This window comes from Stegodyphus dumicola, chromosome 7 (genome assembly GCF_044657685.1).
Source record: "Stegodyphus dumicola isolate Sdum_Otavi_A_Nest chromosome 7, ASM4465768v1".
NCBI classification, from domain to species: domain Eukaryota; kingdom Metazoa; phylum Arthropoda; class Arachnida; order Araneae; family Eresidae; genus Stegodyphus; species Stegodyphus dumicola.
This window is the reverse complement of record NC_140774.1, coordinates 89,736,995-89,760,371: the sequence shown is the minus strand read 5'-3', so window position 1 is coordinate 89,760,371 and position 23,377 is coordinate 89,736,995. Positions and strand designations below refer to the sequence as shown.

The 23,377-nt window shown below is 31.1% G+C and overlaps 1 protein-coding gene across 8 annotated transcripts in view; it reads left to right on the top strand.

Moving 5' to 3' along the window:
• Positions 1-23,377, top strand: part of LOC118192469 (serine/threonine-protein kinase ICK-like) — a 148,307-nt gene that overhangs the window by 59,324 nt on the left and 65,606 nt on the right. For 2 of the 8 annotated variants that reach the window (XM_035363456.2, XM_035363454.2), the window contains exons 1-3: positions 3,193-3,383; positions 4,607-4,784; positions 16,259-16,313. In XM_035363456.2, coding sequence (XP_035219347.1) covers positions 4,624-4,784; positions 16,259-16,313 — 216 coding nt within the window. In that variant the 5' untranslated portion in view covers positions 3,193-3,383; positions 4,607-4,623. Of the gene's footprint in view, positions 1-3,191; positions 3,384-3,517; positions 3,716-3,742; positions 3,909-4,606; positions 4,785-12,191; positions 12,403-16,258; positions 16,314-23,377 lie in introns of those variants that run through there. The other 6 variants (XM_035363457.2, XM_035363455.2, XM_035363449.2 and 3 more) reach the window with 5 other exon arrangements.

Genomic DNA, 23,377 nt, shown 5'->3' with positions numbered 1-23,377 from the left:
CACTACATGCCATCTGAAAGGCGGCCGATAAATTTGTTTTTGTCCTGAACATCAGTGCATTTTTCATATGATGACCGATTCCTTTACTTGCATTCAGCAAATATGCTCATTTGGTCTCGGGAGGGAAAAGAATGACAAATCATTTATCCGGATGAGCTGCAGTTCTTGTTATTCCGGATATTTAAATGATCACAATTTATGTAAAGGTGAATGTACAGGTACGTAAACGGGTAGACGGAACAGATGTTTCCCAGGGAAGAATGTGATAAGCATGAGCAGTGATGACAGACTGAAAGGGTAATAAAGGTTTCAGATTTCTGCGGGTCTCCTTGTCATGTTACTTCGCTCTATTCGATCTCCTTTATCCTGTGTCTGGTGTATTTGGGTACTTTGTTTAACCTCTAACTTAGATTAGTGTTCAGATTTTATCTTTCTAGCAATATATTTGAGGAAAGAAAAATTTTCAGCAAACTATCTTAAACAAAGAAAATATTTGGACGAACCACTCACCTGGAATAGAGCAATTTATTATATCAAGAATTAGGAAGTTCCAATGTTCTTTACGGCTCTAGCTAGCTTTTAACCTCTCCTTTTCTTATAAATCTATTAAAAATATATTGTAGATTAGTTCGCAACAACATTAATCATTTATTTGTTTGCATTAAATTTGCTTTTAATTTGCTTTTTACGAATAGAGAATGTTTGTTAAATATAAATCTATCTATACATATATATTAAAGATAATTTTTTATGTCTTATTTTTAACACAAATAATTTGAGGTTTGCAATTTAAATTTTTTCTGATGTTATTTTAAATTGAAAAGGCAGTTTAATCCCGAATCGGATACTAGTCTCCAAACGGCATTTTGATTTGAATCACTTTAAATGACGTATCACTTTTTAAATTGTTCCCACAAATATTATCGCCCTGTATTATGTTTGTAGAAATTAAATAATGAAGAATATGCATTTTTCTCGCATTGTGAAAAAATAACGATATCTAGAACCATCAAATTCTGAATAACGTCGTCTTCCACCCGAACATGGGCACGCACCTGGAAGCCCCAATTTTGAGTTTCGAATTTATTATTAGCGTTACCTCGGAAGGGCTATTAATTTCGCTTTGTGTTTTGCGTTGGTTCACTATTAAAGTCTGAATCACTTTTCAAATTGTTGCCACCAAATATTAGAGCTCTGCATTATATTTAAAGAAATTAAATAATGAAGAAACTGCATGGATGTATGTATGTTTCTCGCACTGTGAAAAAACAATGGTACATAGAACCATCAAATTCTGGATAACGTAGTCCTCCACCCGAATATGGGCATCTGGAAGCTCGAATTTGGAATTTGTTTTGTTATCTATTTCATATTTTGTAAAACTTTAACGAACTCTTTATTAACACAACGATTTCAAAGCGTTCCATTAACATTAACATCGCATGCATCTTCCAAGTATGGATATTTTATGCGCGAGGTTTCTTTTTTTATGACATTGCTGTTGAATTGAATTTTATGGTTTAGGCCCAAAGAACACGATGTTTAAAAAAAATAAAGGTAACGCACAGAACGTTGAAAAACGCCACTTTGGTTGTAATATAAAATTTAGAAGCTTTCAAATATTTTTCTATTTCATATTTTCTCAAACATTAATGAATTTTTGATTAAAAAACTTAACGATTTCAAAGCGAGCAGTGGCACCACTATATGAAAAAAAAAAAAATAATTTTTTTATCTCCAGCGCACGAGACTGTCTGTTGGAAATTCGAAGAATACGCTGTTTTGAAACGTTTTGCGATTTTGCCGTTGATTCGAATTTTATGTAGTGTAAGCGCCAAGATCGTGATATTTAATAAAGTAAACACACAAAACTTTAATAATAAAGAACGAAAAAAAGGTTTTGTAAAGCCGCTTTCGCAAGAAAGCTGAACGTTGATATAATATACTAAAAAAAGATCCCCCCCCCCAAAAAAAACAGAAAAATGTATAACAACACATAACGCCGCATCGGAAACTAAACATAAACTGCTATGCTGGTTTTAAAATTTTTGTAATTTTGCTGTTGAATTGTATTTGATTTAAGTGCGAATAAAATTATGTTTAATACTAAACCTAAAAAGAAAAAAAAAGGGGGGGCGGGCTAGTACTAATGAGTGTAACAGGAGACTGGTAGACTGCGAGCTCAGCGAGAGCGTAAAAAACCTTAACAAACTCTTTTAGGCGACCGTTAAAATCTGAAATCTTTCAGATTTTTTTTTTCTTCTTTTTCTAACTTTTTTTTAAATTTTAATTTTATACGCTCTTTTTTTATTGGTGTTACAAGAAACTTTATCATGTTGACAGATTCTGATTCGAATCTTGGATGAGACATGATGATTTTGTGACTGAAGTATCTGAGCGGAGTAAGAATACATAAAAATCCATGGATCTGAGAGCCCTGGGAAGAAGTTGTTAATAGGAGTATAAGGGTGCCAGACAATCATATTTCATCTCCTAAGTTGAATGGGGATCAAAACTGGGATAGAGTTGACCTTGTATTGCCGGCAGTAATGCTGAAGGTCCACTCCAACAACAGACTCATTACTTATCCGACCATGATTACTGATAAGTCCAACCATAAACTGGATAGTAAACTGCAGAGAGAATTTAGAACAGTTAAACACAGTCATTAAAACTTCAAAACACAGTTGTATCAAATAATTTAAATATATGAAGATGTGATTTAGATGTTTCTAGATCTTCATATTATTTTATATTATATAAGAAATGAAAGTATCACCAGTGAACCGTATTTACGCATCAGTAAGCATTTAACGCTTTTCCATATATTAGTGAAAAATCAATGTAACGTTCTATTATTAATCATGATCAAACATTCAATCAAACGATCAAACGTTCTAGTATTAATCATGATCATTTAAATAGTCTAAATCATCTTGGAGTAAAGATGAAAGAAAACAGTAATTTGAGGGAAAAAAATAATGCAAATTTCAAATTTTTATATTTCAAAGTGGATCACTAATTAAGGTAAAATAATTCGGAATACAAGCATAAGGCAGCCTACTACCAACTTATCGGCGATTACCTTATTTTTATGTTCCTTGTTTTATGAAATCGCCGTCAAGCTTTATGGAGAAGTAGCCATGCAGGATTCCGTAAACCAAACACTCACCGTTGCTATGGTAGTATATGACACTGCCAGATGGATGAGGCTGATTGATGTTACGAAGCTTGCGATAGTGCGGCGTAGAACGAATCTTACCAAATATTCAATGTTTTATAAAATCTGTTTTATGTGTTTTAGTTTTTTAAAGCATTTTAATTTGACATAATATCGACATGTATTATTATGATGCTAAAACTATAGCTACATGATACGAAAGGTAAGTGCAGTTTTAATTGTATTTTGTACTAGGCCTAGGTTATATTGAATGTTCGGTACATTTTGATACTTCTGCCGCAAAAGTGATTTGTGGGATATATTTGAAAATACTCCTCACAGACTGGCAGCAAGGAATATTCATGTTTTTTAAAATTGTGAAGCATCAACCATAAATATTCTAAATTGATTTGAATACTGTGTGCTTGTTCTCTATTTTTCAACTTCGTATTTGTAAACGATTGTTGATGATGAAAATTAAAAATTGTCTGTTGGCACCGATGATTTTTAGTACTTAGTAGTAATGTTAATTTTTAGCATTTTGCTCTATACAAGGTACATAAGTCTGAAATGTGTCTTTATGATAGTTGTTTCTTCTCTAAATTCTTCATTCCTGAATGAGAACAAAACCCCGTCATTAATATGTCATAATTGATGCTCACATACAATTGAATCCAGAATATTTGTGCTATCTTTTTCGCTTCCCAGGAGCGTAATTTTCTAGATTAATGTTTATAAACAACTAGCTGTAAGGATGAAATTTTTGTGGTTTCTTATATTTAAAAATATTTTTCCTTGTGCAGTAGCGGCAAATGTAATGAGTAAAGTTATCTAACAACAATTTAATAGACATGCATATGTGTGGTATATGGTTGTCAACTTTTTTTGCTCGATCATTCCTAGAAAATCGTTCCTCCTGTTTTTCAAAAACTCAAAAAATACATTTACATTTATTTTTAACGTGACCTTATAAAGGAAACTAAAAGTATAAAAAATGTTAATAAATACGAAAACTTGAATAAAAATATAAACTAAAACTAAACACTTAGCATCTAAATAAAAGGCTCACTATACTCTCTTCCAGGGAATGAATAACCCCCTAGTTAAGAACCCATATTATAAATAAGCGTAAATGAAAATTATATTTAGGTAATCTGTATCTCCTTGAAACGTTAACGGTTATATATCTAGGAGATCCGTTTAATGCAATAAAGATTTTAAATTCTTTTTAAAGGCGCCAGTTTTAAGCATTTGTGTTGTGGTTTTTTTATGTAAATATTATTTGATGTTAATTTGTATCATTTGTGGGTTTTATGATTAAATGTAAATAATTTGCTCTGTATTCAAGAAAAATTTCCTGTGTTCTTATTATATTAGAACAGAATTTCACTTTGTGTTTATTTTGTCTATTCAGATTAAAAATGTGTATATTTCTTATATGTGAAGGTTTCTGAAAAATCCTGATGTTAGCTACTGTGAAACCTGGACATCACCAGTTGATAACACCACCAGCTGTGTCTGGTATGAATCGGTATGTAACGTTAAGCCAGTTAGGAGATGGGACCTATGGTAGTGTTATGCTGGGCCAAAGATTAGACACTGGTGAAAAAGTTGCGATTAAAAGGTATGCTAAGTTCTGTCCTGAAATTTATTTTAAAAAGTGTTGTTTCTAATATCTTATTATGCAAAATTTAATGTTATAAAATCCTTTTAATTAATTTTATAAATTATCTTTGCTTTTTAATCAGCCTAAATATTTCAGTGCCCTTTAAATTTTCAATTTTTTTTTTTTAATTCTTATAAAGCAGTTATATGATGTTTGTGATGTACATGTAATTTAAATCTTTTAAAAATGTCAGTTTCATGTACGTTAACTGTATGTTGTATCATTCTCCATCTTTTGAAGTAAATACTAGTTCAAGTTTTATATTGCTTCAGATTATTTCAATACACATCATCAGAAATTGCTGCTGCTGAAATTCATAGATTTTATTAATTTAATTTATGGACTTGCCATAATGTAGATGGATAAGGGTAGAGTAGACTTTAAGGTACCCCTTGTATTATGGCGAAGTTGTTGTTTGATTTATCGCCAAGTTGTTGTTTCATTTATGGTAGCCTGAGTAGTTGAATGTTATGGAAACCCTATTGTGACGTAATCGTGCATGATTCTGGGAAATTTTTAATCATGGGATGTTTTGTAAGCATTTCTGTGGTGTGTGTTGGTTTGATTCTTTAGACGGTAGAATGGCCGAATGTAATAAGATTAATTTAAAGTTTCTGTACGATTTGGAGCGAAAGGTGAAAAGAGCTTTAATTGACTGGTGTGTAAATGAAAGTTTACTTAGTAGCCATTGTAAGTTTCCTGTATGTAGGAAGGATATGCGTCTAGTCAAACGTAAAAACCGTTTAGATGGGTTTGTAGGAAGAAAGGTTCAGATGTCACTATGTGAAGCATTCGATCAGAAAGAGTACCTGGTTTGAAAAAAGTCATTTGAGTATGATTGATATTTTGATTTTTACGTGGCTCTGGGTGCACGAAGCGAACTCGAAAATCATGGTAACTGAATATTTGCTTTTGGTAGTGCTTAAATGTGTAACATATTTTTCCTTTTTTATGTTATTTTATTGTTTGGTTTAAAATGTATTTTATTGAGATTATGTATTTTTTGTTTGCCTATTATATTGTAGAATTTGGTGCTCCTTTGACTTTTTAAGTGAAAATATATCGATGTGTACATGGACAAAGTAAAGGGAGGGCGCAATGCAAGTTTGTGCAATTTGGGGAAATTTTTTTTAAGTGAAAATAGGACGACGTGTACATGGATAAAGTTAAAAGAGTTCACAATGCCATTTTTGTGCAATTCGGAGATTTTTTTTTTTATGTGAAAATAGGTCGACGTGTACATGGATAAAGTCAAAGGAGTGCACAATGCCATTTTTGTGCAATTCAGGGATTTTTTTTTGTTAGTGAAAATAAGTCGATGTGTACATGGATACCGAGTTTGTGCAATTGTTGTCTTGTTAATTTGGCTTTGTGTAGTGGCGATTTTTGACACAAAATTCGCCACTTCGCAAGCCAAAATAACGAGTCAAAGAATTGCACAAAATTGGTTTCCATGTACCGCCAAAAATCGCCAAGTTTCGCCAAGGGCTACCCTAAACTATACTTTTACCGGTTCACAGATTTTAAGCAGGCATGCATTTTTATAAAACTGCTGCTAAATTATTGAGATGTGAACTTAGAATTAATTTTTTTTTTTTCTGAAGAAGCTAAATTCTTCCAGGGAATATGAAATCTACAACTGATCATTTATGAAAATAATCGCAATTGGAAACATTATTCTTGTGTTAGTGTTACCAGATTCAGAAATGTACTTACGTATACATGTATGGATGGATATGTTCACATAATGGCATGCATAAATGTATGTATATATGTGTACCACACACACATATACATGCATACACATGTGCATATATGTTAGGGTGAAGCACCGAAATCTGGAGAATGTCGACTTTCACCAGTGAATGTCAACATTCACATAGTTGCTTGGTGTATGTCCAAAATATTTTCCAAATACTCTTATTTCAGACTTACACTGATAAATGTCGATATTCACCATGTACTAATGGTGAATGTTGAACATATAAGAATATTATATTTTCTTCTCTGTAATTCAGTAGCAAAAAACGCACTTGAGACTTCAAATAAGAACTTAAGCACATTCAGAATGAGAAAGGAAAATAATACAGTCAAAAGTCGTTAATCTGGACTCGTCGGGACTTCAGCGATTCCGGATTATAGATCATCAGTTTAAATCTGGTAAGATGGCATGCAGAAATTACAAAATTAAAAATATGAAACCGTAATTTATGGAATAAAGAGCAATTATGATCTAAAGGGTATCAAAATTTACAAAAAGAAAAAGCTTAATATTTATTTGTTTACTTTATTAAACATTTCCTTCAATGTAAGTTGCTTCGTTTCATGTGATAATACTTTCTCTTTAATTCTATTAAACAGACATAATTTCTTGTTTAGTTACAAAGTTCCGCTGTTCAAGTCCTATAATTGCTGTGTTGAGAATACCGACTAATTTGTCAATCGAAATGTTTTCGTTTTCAATAACCTCTGGGTCACTTTCTTCACTATCTGAAGCGAATTATAATGACGAGGAACTTGATTTAAATCATATCAAAGACGGAGTATATCGAGATGAAATACTACACTTAGTACGGAATTATAAACCAAATAAAATAAAAACATCTGAAGATAAGGATAGTGCTGACAGATCAACTTGCAATCCACAGCGTGAAATTGATAAACAGATTTCGGATTTCAAAACATACTTTCGCTTTGTAGATACAAATTACATATTAGTAAATATATATCGGAAATTCTATTTGACATAACCTTTCTAATCTATCATAATCTAATAATGACGTTTCTGCCCCCCCCTCTGCCGCAGAGCAGCGTGAAATTGATAAACAGATTTCGGATTTCAAAACATACTTTCGCTTTGTAGTAAATATATATCGGAAATTCTATTTGACATAATCGAAAGTTCAAGCTTACTTTTATAAAATTGCTCTAACAGTCTGCAAAAAATAATAAGCCGGATCCAATTCGAAGATTAAGGAACAACGCAATCTGCAACATTAACTGAATTAGATAACTTTAGCTTAGCGTATAACTCCGTTACACATTAAACGCGCATGCGCACAAACATATTCGCAGCTGTAAGGGTCTTATGCGCTCTCGTAAACGCCTGTGCGCATGCGTGAAAGCAACGCATGCGCAGAAAGTTTGTAGCTTTGAGGTTCGGATTATAGATCATTCCGGATTATGGGTGTCCGAATTAACGACTTTTGACTGTAGTAATAAAAAACTTACTAAATTATGTGATTCAAATCTTATTTATTGCAACAACTTAAACTATTATGACACTCTCTTTTTGACCTACACCAGAGCATATCTGTTGATTGTTGACATACACACAGTGAGGGTCCGAATGTAAAAGAATGTAATGCAATATTCGATCTTTCACCGACGTATTTGGTGAATGTTGACATTCTCCGGTGAAAGTTGACATTCTCCAAGTTTGGTCTTTCACGGTAACATATATACATACATTTCTTAATTCGGTCTCGATAACAGAAGAGTACCATTGAAGCTTTATTTAATTGCTGAAATTCAATGCAATGAAAGATATCATTTTGCAGCAGATGTAATGATGCATATATAATATAAAAATGTTAATCTTTCTTTCTTCAGTAATAGCTAAATAATTGCGGTTAATCTTCAGATTATGGTAACTTGGCGAAAATTTGGCAGCCAACCTTGCTACAGCAACCTGCTAGGTTTTTTTTGGACACCATTTTGTTTTCACAAAGTAAAGGCATTTTTTTTTTTTTTTTACTCAACATTTTTTTCCAACAATCTGCTAGCCGAATTACACTTATGCTAGAACTTTTATGGAACAAAAGTGCTTAATCATGACGAAGATTAGGTGTGAAATTGGGAGAAAGTGCAGAATCACCCAATGCTTGCCGCGTTTTGAAGAATTGCACATACAACACCATATCCATATACACGCCGACCTATTTCCACTTAAAAAATTCATCCTAGAATTGCACAAAAATCGCATTGCACACACTCTTGACTTTATCCATGTACACTGGTAAAGTCCTAGCTAGTAACCTTTATCGCCTTACCAAAATGTCGCCAAACTACCTGTTACCATATTCTAAAGATTAGCCATAATTACTATTAAGTAATGAAAAACATTCATATTTAATTTATTTTTGAGGAAATATACCATATTTGGCAAATTATCCCCCCCAGCATAATGAAATCATTTCACACCAAACTTATAGATAATAATAAAAATTTATTTTTCCTGTAAAAGTATCATATAAGTAATTAAGAAAAAAAAAAGAAAAAAAAAAAAAAAAACTATCCCATCCTTGTTTAGTTCTTGTGAATAATTTACTTTGAATAATGTCTCGCTGATAGATTCAGTAGAGTGTGCATAAATTGACATTGATAGCAGTGTTTTGTAATAAAGCTCCCACCTGTTTAAGTTCTGTCAGTAGCAGTTTTCCTGCCATATTTATACATTAATGCCATATTTATATGTAATATATTTTCCTGTCATATTTATGCAATATTTATGCTCTGAGAAACCATTAAACTTATTAATTTTTTTAGTTTATTATCTTATTAAACTTAGTGTAAGTTTTTTGTTTCTTAATGCACAACTTGAAACTTGGTTTAGGGGTTTTAAAATGAAGATTTTTGTAATGATGATAGTTTTTCAGTTTGCGCAAGTAAAAGCTTACAGCATCAATGTTCTTAAGTAGAAATTCTTGAATCTTTAACATTTTCTTAGCCATCCCAACGAAACAACAGTTTATTGCTATGCACATTTATAATAAAGCACCTGTAGTCTGCTTTAGCTAAGCATTAATAGATCTTGCATGGATACAGTTTATATTTGTATTTTATTTCAGTAAAGTAACTGAAAAAATAGAGTCAAATATATCATATGTTGGCTACGCTATTTTTCAAATAGGAAAAATTACAAATTTAAGTTGAATCATTGGATTTGATTAGAGATAATCCCCACTTTTCAATAATCTATTCTTTTAATGTTTCCCATTTTAATTCAAATCCGTATATCTATTTTTTAAAACTATTTTATATTTAAAGCTGATTTTGTTTTTTTATCCTTTACATATATATATATATATATATATATATATATATGATATTATTTGGCTTTTCATGTAGGAAAAAGAAAGGAATGGTGATCCATTTGCAATATTTGTTTTTATCGATATGTGTAGGTGTCAAAATTAAACATGTATAAATGATAAACATTATCTGATATTACTGGGCATTTATGTATCTTGAAGTTAATGTTCGGAAATGGTATCTGTGCATTTTCTTTGCAGTAGTTCAGATATCCTATGAAAGGATTTATCATGAAGCCATACAGTGCAATGTCCAAAATCCAAAAATGCAATAGTATCTGGGATATCTAATTTCCAGGCCACCAGCTGTAATATATATATATATATATATATATACACATACATACCTTGAAAAGTCTAGTAATAGAAAATACAATATTCAAGGAAGCAAGTATGCCATAAGTAAGATTTTGCTAGGCACTAACTGAGATTCCTGCATGCCGCTTTTAAGCATCCATTCGCTAGGAAATTGTCACTGTGGTCAGGTATTATGTTGATTGATTGACATTGTTTTGATGTTAGTAGCGATCATACTTTCGTGATGTGAGTGGTTTTAAGGGTTAGCAGTTTTCTGCCTGGCCTAAACAATTTTGATGAAGTACCAATGTTGCCATACTAGATTACTTACAGATGATCTAAAATCTGGAAATTTCTGAAATTTAGAATTCCTGATGATTCTGGATTTCGGACATTGTAGTGCATGATTAGATTAAAAAAGAATATCATCATATAGTATTAAACAGAAATTCACGCATGTATGTGTTGTTACATGCTGAGTTATGTAATGAAAAGTGGAGTGCAGATTTCTAGGGAAAAACATCTAAAAATGTTATTTATGTAATATGATGCAACAGAAATTTAAAATATGCTAGCTTTGGATACTGAAGGAATGCCTTATCAGCAAAAAATTGTAAATTTCATGCATTATATGTACAGTTAAATCCCGCTATAATGAACTTCAAGGGACCGGGAAATTTTGTTCACTATATCTGATCCAAAAAAAAAAAAACAGCATCTTAGAAAAATGTTTAAAATTTGAAAATTGAATTAAAAACAAGTAACATTGTGACATCTACCACAAGAGGGAAATAATAAATCTAATTAAAAAAATAATATTAAAATTTCATTACAATTATTATTTTGCTCTGTTATTAAATTTGTTGGCCGTTCCTTTTCCAGTTTCGTTACATCTTAATAATTCTACACAACGAATTGCTTAGCATGAAAATCATAGCTGTGAACCTGAGTTACAGTTTTATCACTATGACTAATTATTTTATACATAAAAAGTTAAAAACACTAAGAATGAATAACACGAAATATTGATGAATTTTCAGTTAATCTCTATTTTAGGGTACCCCTTGGATTATCGCCAAGTTCTTGTCTCATTTATGGTAATCTGAGTTATTTTATGGAAATCCTATTATGACGTGGTTGAGGTAAATTTGACTGATGAAAAAATATTTATAAGCCCTTATTTATGTGTTGGATGTTGATTAGGAAATATGTTGCTTATTTTGTGCTTTACACCATAAAACCTGAAGTTTCTGTAAACTTTAGAACAATTGAGGAAAGAAAACATTGATTGACTGTGTGTAGATGAAGATTTAAATGACTTCGTTCACCTCTCGGTAAATTATGTAATGAGATTTAAGAATTTGGAAACCGGAGCTCATATCAACACTTTGGAAAGTATGTGGGGTGTAATAAAAAGGGATTTTCAAAAGAAATGCCATCGGCAGTCCGGTAGTACGGAGAATATTTTTCGTTTTTATTTTTGTGAATTTATGTGACGACAACAGTATAAGTTTCTAATTTAAATAATTTTAAATAGTTTTTTGATGCTGTTAAGAAATTCTGTGTGTCTCACATACCGTAGAAACAGAAATTTTTAAATTAGATACGTCAATATTTCCTTTTTGTATTGTGGAGATTACATAACATGTATTTCCATTATTTTTACCAAATTTACTGTTAACTTTTATTTAACTTCCGAGTACAAAAATAAACTTTATTTATTTTTTTTTTCCTGCTGGCTTTGATCTTGCATCTATAGTAGGGGATACCTCAGATGTATGTTAATATATGTATATTTAGAATAATTAATATTTATAATTTTTCATGTATGGTATTCTGCTAGGTATTTTGTTCAAGATGCATGTCTTGAGTCCTGATGATTAGAATAATTGTGTTTTATTTTTATGTAGCATTCTATAGATACATAATGCTTTTTTCTTAGTACTTTATTTTCATCCCTGCACTTATCACTCAGGTGGTGAATGAAGTTTTGTGCCTTTTTATCACCAATGACAAGTTATCTATGCATGCAGTTTTATTATGATGTCTTAAATTATTACTTCAATGCAAGACATGACAATAATGGCTAAGCGCTACAAGTTTGTGGAAACAATTGGTAATGGCACTTACGGCACTGTATTACTTGCTCACAATTTGGAATCAGGGGAGAAAGTAGCTATTAAAAGGTAACCTGGAGCATGCTTGTATGTTAACTTGCTTTTTCTAGTTTTCATTACACATTTTAAAAATAGTGCTTGCACTTTTTTCTTTGTTATGTAATTTTTTTGTTATTTAATTTTTAAGGATTTGTTTACAAGAATGTAAAGGGCATATTTTTGTTTAATATTGGAATTTAAAATATTGAGTAATATATATGTATATATATATATACACACACATATATATTACGTATATGTATTTTTTTCCATTTTCATAACAGATCATTTGTATCTTAAACATTTTACAAATGAATTTAGTACTTGTCTGATATATATTACTATTTGTAAAAATTCTGAAATTTTTATTTTTAAAATTATAAAAATTATAGCCACAATGAAACATAAAGCAGTGTTCAATGTTGTAAAGATTGAGCTTATATAAAGAAAATGTTATTTTGGGTCATCTTTATGAACAAAAAATGTTACAGAAAATTTGGCACTTCCTTTTTGCAGCATCCCCCCCAAATTTAATCAGTAATGAACCGAGATGTAACATGTAGCAAAGTATAATAACACATGATGAGATTTCACAGAGATATCTTGGTCGATTAGCAATTCAATCTTGGGGGCTGCTATAGTAAAGAAATACCAAAAATTTTTAATGAGAATTTTTATTATGTAAATTTTTATTGCAACGAAGTCCACTAGACACCATCGTATCTTGGAATCTTGAGTATATAGCTTTGCTTTTAGGTTATCAAAATAAAAAATCGGTATTATTCTTGCTTGTTGAAAAAAAAAGAATCTGTGTTAGTAGTAAAGCAGATATTGAATTTTGTTACATTCATGTAGGATGGAATGTCACTTCATGTTGTTTTCTTCTTTCTCTCAACTTTTGGCTGAAATGGGGCAATACGCAATCATATTCTGGATGAATGATCACACAAATCTCCAGTGATCAAACTATGTGATTTTTTTAACATAAAACTTTCTAAAATCATAGACATGCAAATGTCATCTCACATCGCAGGCAGCATGAAAAGATTTTAGAGAGTGTATATTTTAGTGATTCCTACAGAGATGGTATTTTTGCTGTCTGTGCATTTTAGCTATCTTTAACCACTGAACACTTGTAATGGCTTTCATTATGATGTGTTTTTTTCTCTTTTGTGGAAGAAATGCTATTTGGTAAATGTTACGGTAGTTTAAAAAAAAAAAAAAAAAAATGTATGAGGAAATTCTGTAGACAAGTTCTCTTTTCAATTTATGCATTTCAATACTAATTGTGACTAATAATTATTTAATTTCAATACTAATTATACAATAAAATGTACTGAAATAAAAATTTTTAATACGATTAAACATATGGGCTGATCTTTACTGTACCGGTACCCCTTGGGTTCTGTCTGAAAAAATCGCCAAGTGGTATTGGTTGTTCGTGAAATCTGGAAGCCAGCTGCGTGAAATAGGTTTTTCAGTAACCCTAATGTTGATAATGTTAGCAAAACTAGCCTTGGGGATTTTTTTTAAAAAGTTTTTGTAATTAAAAAGGGGTTTTTTTCTGCGAATATTGCCAAATGTGTTCTGATAAATTTAGATTTGGGCTATTTTTTGTAATACAGAAGAATTCCAGAAATCCGTAAAGCTTGGGACCAGAGGTTGTGCGGATTTTAGGGTTTTGCGGATTTCAGGATAGAAATGATAAATCATAATATTCAGACTAAAAGTGCAAAATAAATAAGGATTATTAGATACATTTAATTAAATTATTATATACATTATTGCAATAACTTATTATATGCATTAAACTATTATTACATATATAAATTGATTATATTATTCATAGTATTATGGATGCACAGCACTGAGGTTTGCCGATTTCGCCTCATGCAAAGATTTCCGGTTTCGGATTCCGGTGTTAGAATCACTGTCGTTGTAAAATTTCAACAGTTTTTCTCTATTTTTCTGTATATCATATACAATCGTGTCGCAATTTCATACGATTCTGCTATAAACCAAAGAGTAGCAACTGTCTCCATCTTTTGCAGAATTTGCACTTTTTGTATTACTGTCAAGGCAACATGTTTACGTTTTTCAACGTTGCAAGCAGTAAAATCATGAATGCATTTCTAATCTGTAATTGTATTAAAAAGGGCTGAAATTAAAAATATTCTTAATTTATCCACAAAATATACGAATGAAAAAAAAAAAGGCAACACTATAAATAATCTTGTGAAATAACAAAGCTCAGAAAATACAACAATGTGAATCGTGAACCTGAAAGAAGAGTTGAGTGACTGTTTTCTTACCTTGATGCAGATTAGAGGAGACAAAACTTTTATCATGACATCAATAATTTGGTATTTACTCATTATTATTCGGTAATTATGACGTCATTATTCAATAAGTATTTTTTCTTCGATATTTCGTACTTAATGTTGCGGTTTCCGAAACCTATAAACTGAATGTTTATATTTTAAGAGGCAGCACGGATTTCAGGTCGGCAGATTTTCGGTATTTGACTGTAGTAACTCTTTTGGGGCCCGGGTTTGGTTTTCACTTGCTGTGTTTGCTTGCACGTGCACGGTATGGTCTTGGATTTTGAACTTGCTATTATTTTGCTGTGGGTACCATCATTTGAGTATGTCTGAAATGGGTAAGAGGATGAATGTTGATTAACAGCGGATGAGTCGAAGGAACCAAAAATTTAATTGAATTGCTTACGTGGAGGATGGAGGAGATGGTGGTGGAAAGCGTGAATGTGTACGTGAAATGTAAAGGTATGTTCAAAAATTGACGTTTCATTTATTAATTCGTCTCTTTGTGTTAATTTTTGTTAAAAGATTTGTTGTTTAATGTTTTTATGTTAAGAAATATGTATCTTTGGTTTTTTATTACTTTCTGTCATTGTATTTTTGGTTATTTGTTCGTCTTTGTGTGTTAACACAACGGCGAATTTTTTCTGGTTAACATGCTAGTTTTAACTTTGTTTTAGCTTCCTGATTTTGTTAAGGTGAAAATAGATCGATGTGTACAAAGTTAAGGCAGTACCTAGTTTGTGCAATTCGCCGATTTTTTTTTTTTTAAACTTAAAATAGGTCAATGTGTGCATGCACACAGTTAAGGCAGTGCATAGTTTGTGCAATTCTCCGATTTTTTTTTTTAAAGTTAAGCCATCTTGGCGTCAAAAATTAGACAATTCGTCCTGCGGTACTGTAGAGTAAATTTTAACCAACATATGTTGTCTACTCATCTTTAAATACAGTGAAAATAAAGGAATATTTTTTTCTATAGGCAAAATATTAGTTTTATTTTGTGATAAAAAATTGACTGACATATAGATTTAACAGTTATTAAATTTTAAATTTGTCAATTTTTCTGTGCAGCTGACCAAAAAATTTGCTGTATTTAATATTGCCAGAAATGATTTATTCATCTTTAAATTATATGTTATGTACCATAACATTTTCTCTGAACATTTCCTAATGTAGGATTTTCTCAATTTCTATTTAATGTGATTTGAACTTTTAGAAAAATAAAGAATATCTAAAACTGAAGTTTTTTTTAAAATTTTTTTTTTAATATTTCAAAGCTTTCATTTATATATAAGACATTACTTAACAAGTTTAAGAAGTAAATTGTTCAACATCATTAAGCTAATAAAGTATTAATGTTATTTGGAGAAGAGAGTTTATAAAAGTATTGAATTTTAGGGATATTACATTTTTACAATATGTTCTTCCAATTTTTGCATCCTTGATATAGTTCTGTTTCTTGTTAAAAATTTATTTTGTTTGTCACAGCGTAATAAATATTTATCAATATTTAGTCACATAATAATAAATTATTTATAATGATCTTTATACTTGTTGCATTTTTATAGAATGAAAAAGAAGTATCATTCTTGGGAAGAATGTATGAATCTAAGAGAAGTGAAAGTATGTTATCATATGCTTCTTTTGCTGCTGTAATGTTCATAGGATATTAAAATTAACAGTGGCATTTCCCATTAGATAAACATTTTAATATTTTTAATTATGAAATTTGTTTTTTACATTTATCTTTAGTTTCCGTATATGATATTATCATTATTTTTGTAAAAGTAAATTTATTATATGTTATGAAAAAGTTTTATATGTAGATCTTTTAAAACTTTCATAAATGTTTTTAGTAATAACTGCCTTCTCAGAAATTATTTTCTGAAAAATAAGAAAAAAATACTATGTTTTGATACAAAATCTGCTTTAACCTTTTCACATGGGCTAGAAAAGACTACTTTTTTATGAAGCCATTTAGTCAGCATTTAGCCTGTTATTCAATCAGCAAGGAGCAGGGTCTTCCATTTCCTGCTTCACATTTAAGTAACAACTTTTAAATGTATAAAGTAAACTAAAATTTTTAGTCTTTTTTAATTTAGTGAATGTGTGAGGTATATAATTTTTCATTTATTAGATTATGATATTGCAATGAAAATTTTTGTAACATTTTTATTAAACTTATTCATAAAAATATAGCAGAAAATTTGTTGAAATATGAAAACTGTAATAAATTTCATAATAAATAAGCAAAATAACATTGAAGAGTTTTTTTATAAAAAAATTTAACATGAAAATTATTAAAAAGAAATAACTATAAATTACAAATTAAAGTTTTGTAATGTAGTTAACAATTATAGAGTGCCTGACAGATCGATCCCATTTATAGTGAATGTCTTATTTTGGTACAGTTCATGCTGCATTTTTCACATGAGCCAGTTTCCCTTAAAAAGTCCTTCATGAAAACATCTTTTTCTGTAGGCATAAGCCCTTCTGTGCTTTGCAACATTCATTCAAATAGCCTAACCTAACCTAACTTCTTATTCATGGCTACATCTTGCATATAGTAAAAGTATAATGCAAGTAAAATGAATATTATTGATATGAAAATATCTAGAGAAATACCAGGGAGCAATTTCATAGTTTCAGGGGTAGGGGAATCCGGTCAACCATTTATATACCTGTAAGGATTTAGATTAAATTTATGAATATTAAAAAACTACTTTTACTCAAGTTTTGGTATATAGTTACATTTTCTACACTTCTTTTTAATTATGTAAATTTAAATAAACTGATGTGTAATTTTTTAATTTTGGAAAGGAGAGGGGAATGATCGACTAGCAGTGGTGAAGGGTTGTATGAGGAAAAATGTGTTTAGAATCACTGATAAAAAATGTATAAATAAATCATTCATTTCATGGTTTTTATCTGTAAATTATTCATTAGTAATATGTTTTTATATAGCATAGATGACAAATTTTTAAATCATCAAAACGGAAGCGAATCTGATAAAACAGTCAATGTAATCCTTTTTTTTATTTAAGTATGATTTATGAAACAAGATGATATTAAAAAACAACCCCCCCCCCAAAAAAAAAAAAAAACTTCTGCTCTAATATAATGTTCATACTCAAAAAAACTGTATGATCAGATAAGGAAGGATAGAAGTGCTCAGATATAGTACATTTAATCATTTAAAAGTAGAAAATATATTAAAAATTACAGACATGCTCTTGTTTCACTTGATAATCGAAATTCTTCTTAATTTTAGTATTGAATATGTTCATTCATATTCAGTTTAAAATTTTCTGGTACTTTTCTGTTATTAGGACCAGATTCAGAAATATATGCATGTAAGTACATATATGGGTATTTTTGTTTATGCACACTGACACACATGCATAAATGCTTTTCTGAATCCGGTATTGCTAACAGAAAAGTACCAGTTTTCTTTTAATTGCTTATCATTTTTTTTTTTTTTAATTTACAACAATTTTATTTTAAAAGCATATTTTCCAATTTTTTATAAGATTAATTCTTTAATTTTTTTGTCTTCTGTTAATTACCTAAATATCTTAATGGAAATGGGACATTTCTTGTAGTGTAAAAATATCCATTAGATTACTAAAACATTGATTACATTATGAGCCAAGAACTAGTATAAAAAAGAATGAAACATATCTTATTAATTTAAATGTTGGACATTATTATTATTACTTAAATGTTGAACATTATTATCAGGGCATTTCTTTCTGTATCTGTGCAAAAAGTAAGATTTTGATGTTCCACCCTCTGCTTTCTGTCCTGTCTTGCCAACAGATTTTCAGGCTCTCCTTGCCAACTCTGAAAAATTCCATTTTTGCAGAGGCTGTATGAAGCTGAATCATTTTTAGGGACCTTACAGAGAAGAAGCATTTCACATGGCTAAGGATTTCAGCAGTGAGCAATATGTGATAATCTTATTTTTTATGCTTGTATCTCAAATGGTTAATTTTCTACTTGCTTTATCTTGAGATGCTTGGCTGAATATAACTGTGAAGTATTTGAGCATGGTTCTTGCTGATCAGTGTTGCACATCTTTAGAATATTATTCGGTATTTTCTGATTATCTGACCACCTTATGAAAATTTGACATACATTAGTTATAAGCATACATTAGAGTTATGAAAATTTGACATAATCAACTTTGTGAATTATTGAAAAATAGTTGGATATGTTTATGGCTCATAAGTACTGTTCTTTTTGTATGTAATAAAAGGAACATGACAAATTTTATAAGAAAAAATGCCAAAAATCTATATGACCAGCATTTATATTTTTACAGACATACGTATTGTTCACTGAAATGATGGCTAAATACGAAGCATGTTAATCCTTGTGTATTCAGATGGTTTGTGCTGCACGCATGTATTTGTTGGTATTGTGTATATACTAAAAAAATGTACCAAAACATGGTAGTTCTACCACGTATAGAAACCAGAGGTGCAGATAAGGTATTGTTTCTCACCTACCGCTATCTTTACAGCTGGCATATCCCTTGAGGTCACGAGATCTCTCATTGGGTTTTCTTTTTAAATATTATTTAGTTACAGTAGATTTAATTACATTTTGATTCAGTCACACTTGGTGTTGAGAGAATAGGTTGATTGATGCAGTTTTCATAAATGGTAGAATGACTGGAACATCAATGAGCATAGAAGATGAACTTAAAACTACATCCCTAGAATCACCACGTTCCGCTTGTATTCGATTCCACAACTTACTCACTACATCAGTAGTCATGGTTCTTTCCCTTCTTACCATTTCAAGCTTGCAGTCGTAGGTACAGATATATGTGTTCACATACAGCGTATCACTGTGTACTGCTTCATTGCATATTCAACTCCCACAACTGATCTCAACACCCTCAGAAATTCAGTGCTACAATGATGGTATTATTTATTTTCTATCATTATTGTTAGTGTTTTACACTTCTAACTAATTAATCAAGGTAAAACAAAACTCCTTAACATGTCCCAATGGGTACTGCCAGGGCTGCTGGTTGAATTAATTTCCTCTGTGCATTTCTATCTGGAATCCTTTGAAGGGAATAATCCATAATGATCAATACATTCTTTACACAAACATATTTTGATGAAAATGTAAGCAGGTTACAGAATATTTACATAATCAAAAGGGTTTAAATTTGGCACGCCGCACCGTGCGACTTTGTGAAGAAAGGAACTATTTATTGTATTAGTGCATTGATTAATTCCGAGTTCTTGTATTATCTCTGAGCGAGAGTTCATAGTTCGAGATGACGTCACTCAGCCGTCAGATCTCAGAAAGAGTTGAGTTGCAACATCTTCCGTCCCGGAAGGACAATTGCTGTAATTGCCCTTATTGCATTTCAGCTTAACTGGATATAGTAGTTGCACTGGTCTTTTAATCATATGGCCATTGGGCAAGCGGACAGCGCAGGCTCTCACCTTGCCATCTCTTCCAGGAAAGATTTCCATTATGATGCCCATCTTCCACATCAGCCTTGGAATTTTATCTTCATGCACTAATACAATAAATACAGTCAAAAGTTGTTAATCCGCACTCGTCGGGACTTCGGCGATTCCGGATTATCCATTTTTCCGGATTATAGATCATCAGTTTAAATCTGGTAAGATGGAATGCAGAAATTATAAAATTAAAAATATGAAACCGTAATTTATGAAATAAAAAACAATTATGATCTAAAGGGTATCAAAATTTACAAAAAAAAAAAAAAAAAAAGCTTAATATTTATTTGTTTACTTTATTAAACATTTCTTTCAATGTAAGTTGTTTTAAGTTGCTTCGTTTTTTACGTGATAATACATTCTCTTTAATTCTATAAACAGACATAATTTCTTGTTCAGTTACAAAGTTCCGCTGTTCAAGTCCTATAATTGCTGTGTCTACCGACTAATTTGTCAATCAAAATTTTTTCGTTTTCAATAACCTCTGTCACTTTCTTCGGTATTGGAAGCGAATTATAATGACGAGGAATTTGATTTAAATCATATCAAAGATGGAGTACATCGAGATGAAATACTACATTCAGTACGGAGTTATAAGCCAAATAAAATAAAAAAATCTGCCCTGAAGATAAGGATAGTGCTGACAGATCAACTTCCATAAACTTTGTTTATGGAACTTCATTGCGTGGAATGGAACTTCACAACTTCATTGCGTGCCCGCCGTGGCGTTAAAGATAAACAAAGTTTAAATAAACAAACGTTAAAGTTTAGATAAACAAAGGTTATGACTTTATCCATTTTTTGCAGCAATTCCACTTTTTGTTTAATGAACTTCAAAATATACTTTCGCTTTGTAAATCCTTTACATATTAGTAAATATATATCAGAAATTCTATTTGACATAATCGAAAGTTCAAGCTTACTTTTATAAAATTGCTCTAACAGTTTGCAAAAAATAATAAGCCGGATCCAATTCGAAGATTAAGGAACAACGCAATCTGCAACATTAACTGAAATAGATAATTAGATAATTTTAGCTTACCTTATACCATCCGTTATACATTAAACGCGCACTCGTAAACGTATTTTGCGCACACGCACAAGCATATCCGTAAAGGTCTTGCGCGCATGCGCAGAAGGTTTGTAGCTTTGAGGTCCAGATTGTAGATCATTCCGGGTTATGGGTGTCCGAATTAACGACTTTTGACTGTAGTTCCTTTCTTCAAACAGGTTCCTGTTTTCGCCAGTTTGGAATGATGAGCAGATTTTAAATTCATCAAGTAATCCTGTCTCTATTTTCTCCAGATTCTTTCTACCAGTATATGTTTATGTCTAAATCGACGTTTAAGACTCTCCTTTGTTGAAGTCAATTTAGAGCTTCCTTGCGGCGATGATAGTAACCGTTTTCTTATTAAGAAGTGACCAGGGGTCAAAGATTCTGGCTCTCCTACATCCAAGTATGTAAATGTTAAAGGTTTGGAGTTCAATGTAGCTTCCACTTCTGTTTTGACTGTCTTTAATTCTCTGAATGTCAAGGATGATTTGCCCAAGATTCTCTTCAGAAGAGCTTTCATACACTGAACCATATGCTCCCAAAAGCCTCCCCACCATTCCGCCCTCTCAACCATAAATTTCCATTTGATTCCTTGCTTAGAGAACTCGTCTTGAACCTCGTTCAATAGCTCTTAATTCTTTTTTCGCTCTTTTACTTCTTTCTTAAAGGTTTTGGCGTTATCGGTATACACTATTCGGCGCAAATCTCTTCTTGCTATGAACCGTTTAAATGCAAGCAAAAATTTTTCTGTTGAAAGGTCAGCTGTAAGTTCTAAATGCAGGGCTCTAGTTACTGCACAGGTAAACAGTAAAATGTATGTCTTAGATAATTCTCTTCCACCTTTGACATACAGTGGACCCGCGTAATCTATTCCGAAGTTCTCAAACGGAAAGGCTTCTCAGCATCTGTCTGGTGGGAGAGGTGACGTATCTTGCATGACAAGTTTCGTTCGAAATATTTTGCAGACATTGCAATTGTACAGATCACTTTTAATTTTCCTACGAGCCTTCAGCAACCTAAACTTATCTCTTATTTGTATTTGATTTAAAGTATCTACTTTTCCTCCCAGCCCTACCACCTGATCACTGTGAAGAATAATTAGATCAGTCAAATGATCTTTATCAGGCAAAACGATTGGATGTGCTTGTTTGTAATCCAAATTTGAATTTTCTAATTGTACACCAACATGAATTACACCACTTTCGTCTACAAATGGATTGAGGGACTTCAGTTTTGATTCTGAATTTAATTCCTCGTTGTTCTTCAATGCCCGTATTTCATTTGTGAAACTTCGCTCCTGAACACGTTTGATCCAATAAGTTTCTGCCATTTCTAATTCGGTAACCTGCAAATATCCTGATAATTTCGATGCATTTTTAACATTGTTGATGAACCTTAAGCACCACACAGTAATTCAGTAAATTTCGTGTAAATTGCTGTAATTTGGGGTTTTAACCCTTTGAGGGGCTATATATAAAATAATTTAAACTGTGGTAAAATTTTACATGAACTATAACTTATGGACCCTAAGGACACAAAATTGAGACTTAAAATAAACCTAGAGCGAAATCCTGAATTTTGAGAGCCGGTATATATTTTATACCGGCGCCCCTCTCGGACATTTTTTTCCAGGTAATAACTGTTAATCTTTGTTTTTAAAATTAATTTTGGGTACTTTTGATGTGCGTCTGTAGTGATGAGTGCTTGAATATAGTTATGTAAGTCTTAAAGACAAAATTTTTTTTTAATTTCGGCAGAAATTTAAAATTTTAAAAATAAAATTTATGTTTTTATGCACTTTGATGATGCAACCCAGCTGAACATACTTATGTAAAATATGGGTAAAAGGCTTTTCAACTTGATTAAATTCAATATTATTTTATAAAAAAATTTAGCAAATATAACACTGCATGTGTAAATCATATCATGCTGTAACTGAACTAGATGTAACTCAGCCGAAAATTAAAAAAATTTTAAAATGAAGCATTACGACCGACTCAGCTGAGAAAGTATGTTGCATTTTTGAAGTTGTATTTTATGCTTTAGGTAATATGTGAAGTCATAAGTAATTTTATAAAATAAAAATATACCTTTGCAGAAAAGTAACATTCTATTCATTCATATATATATATAACAATAAATAA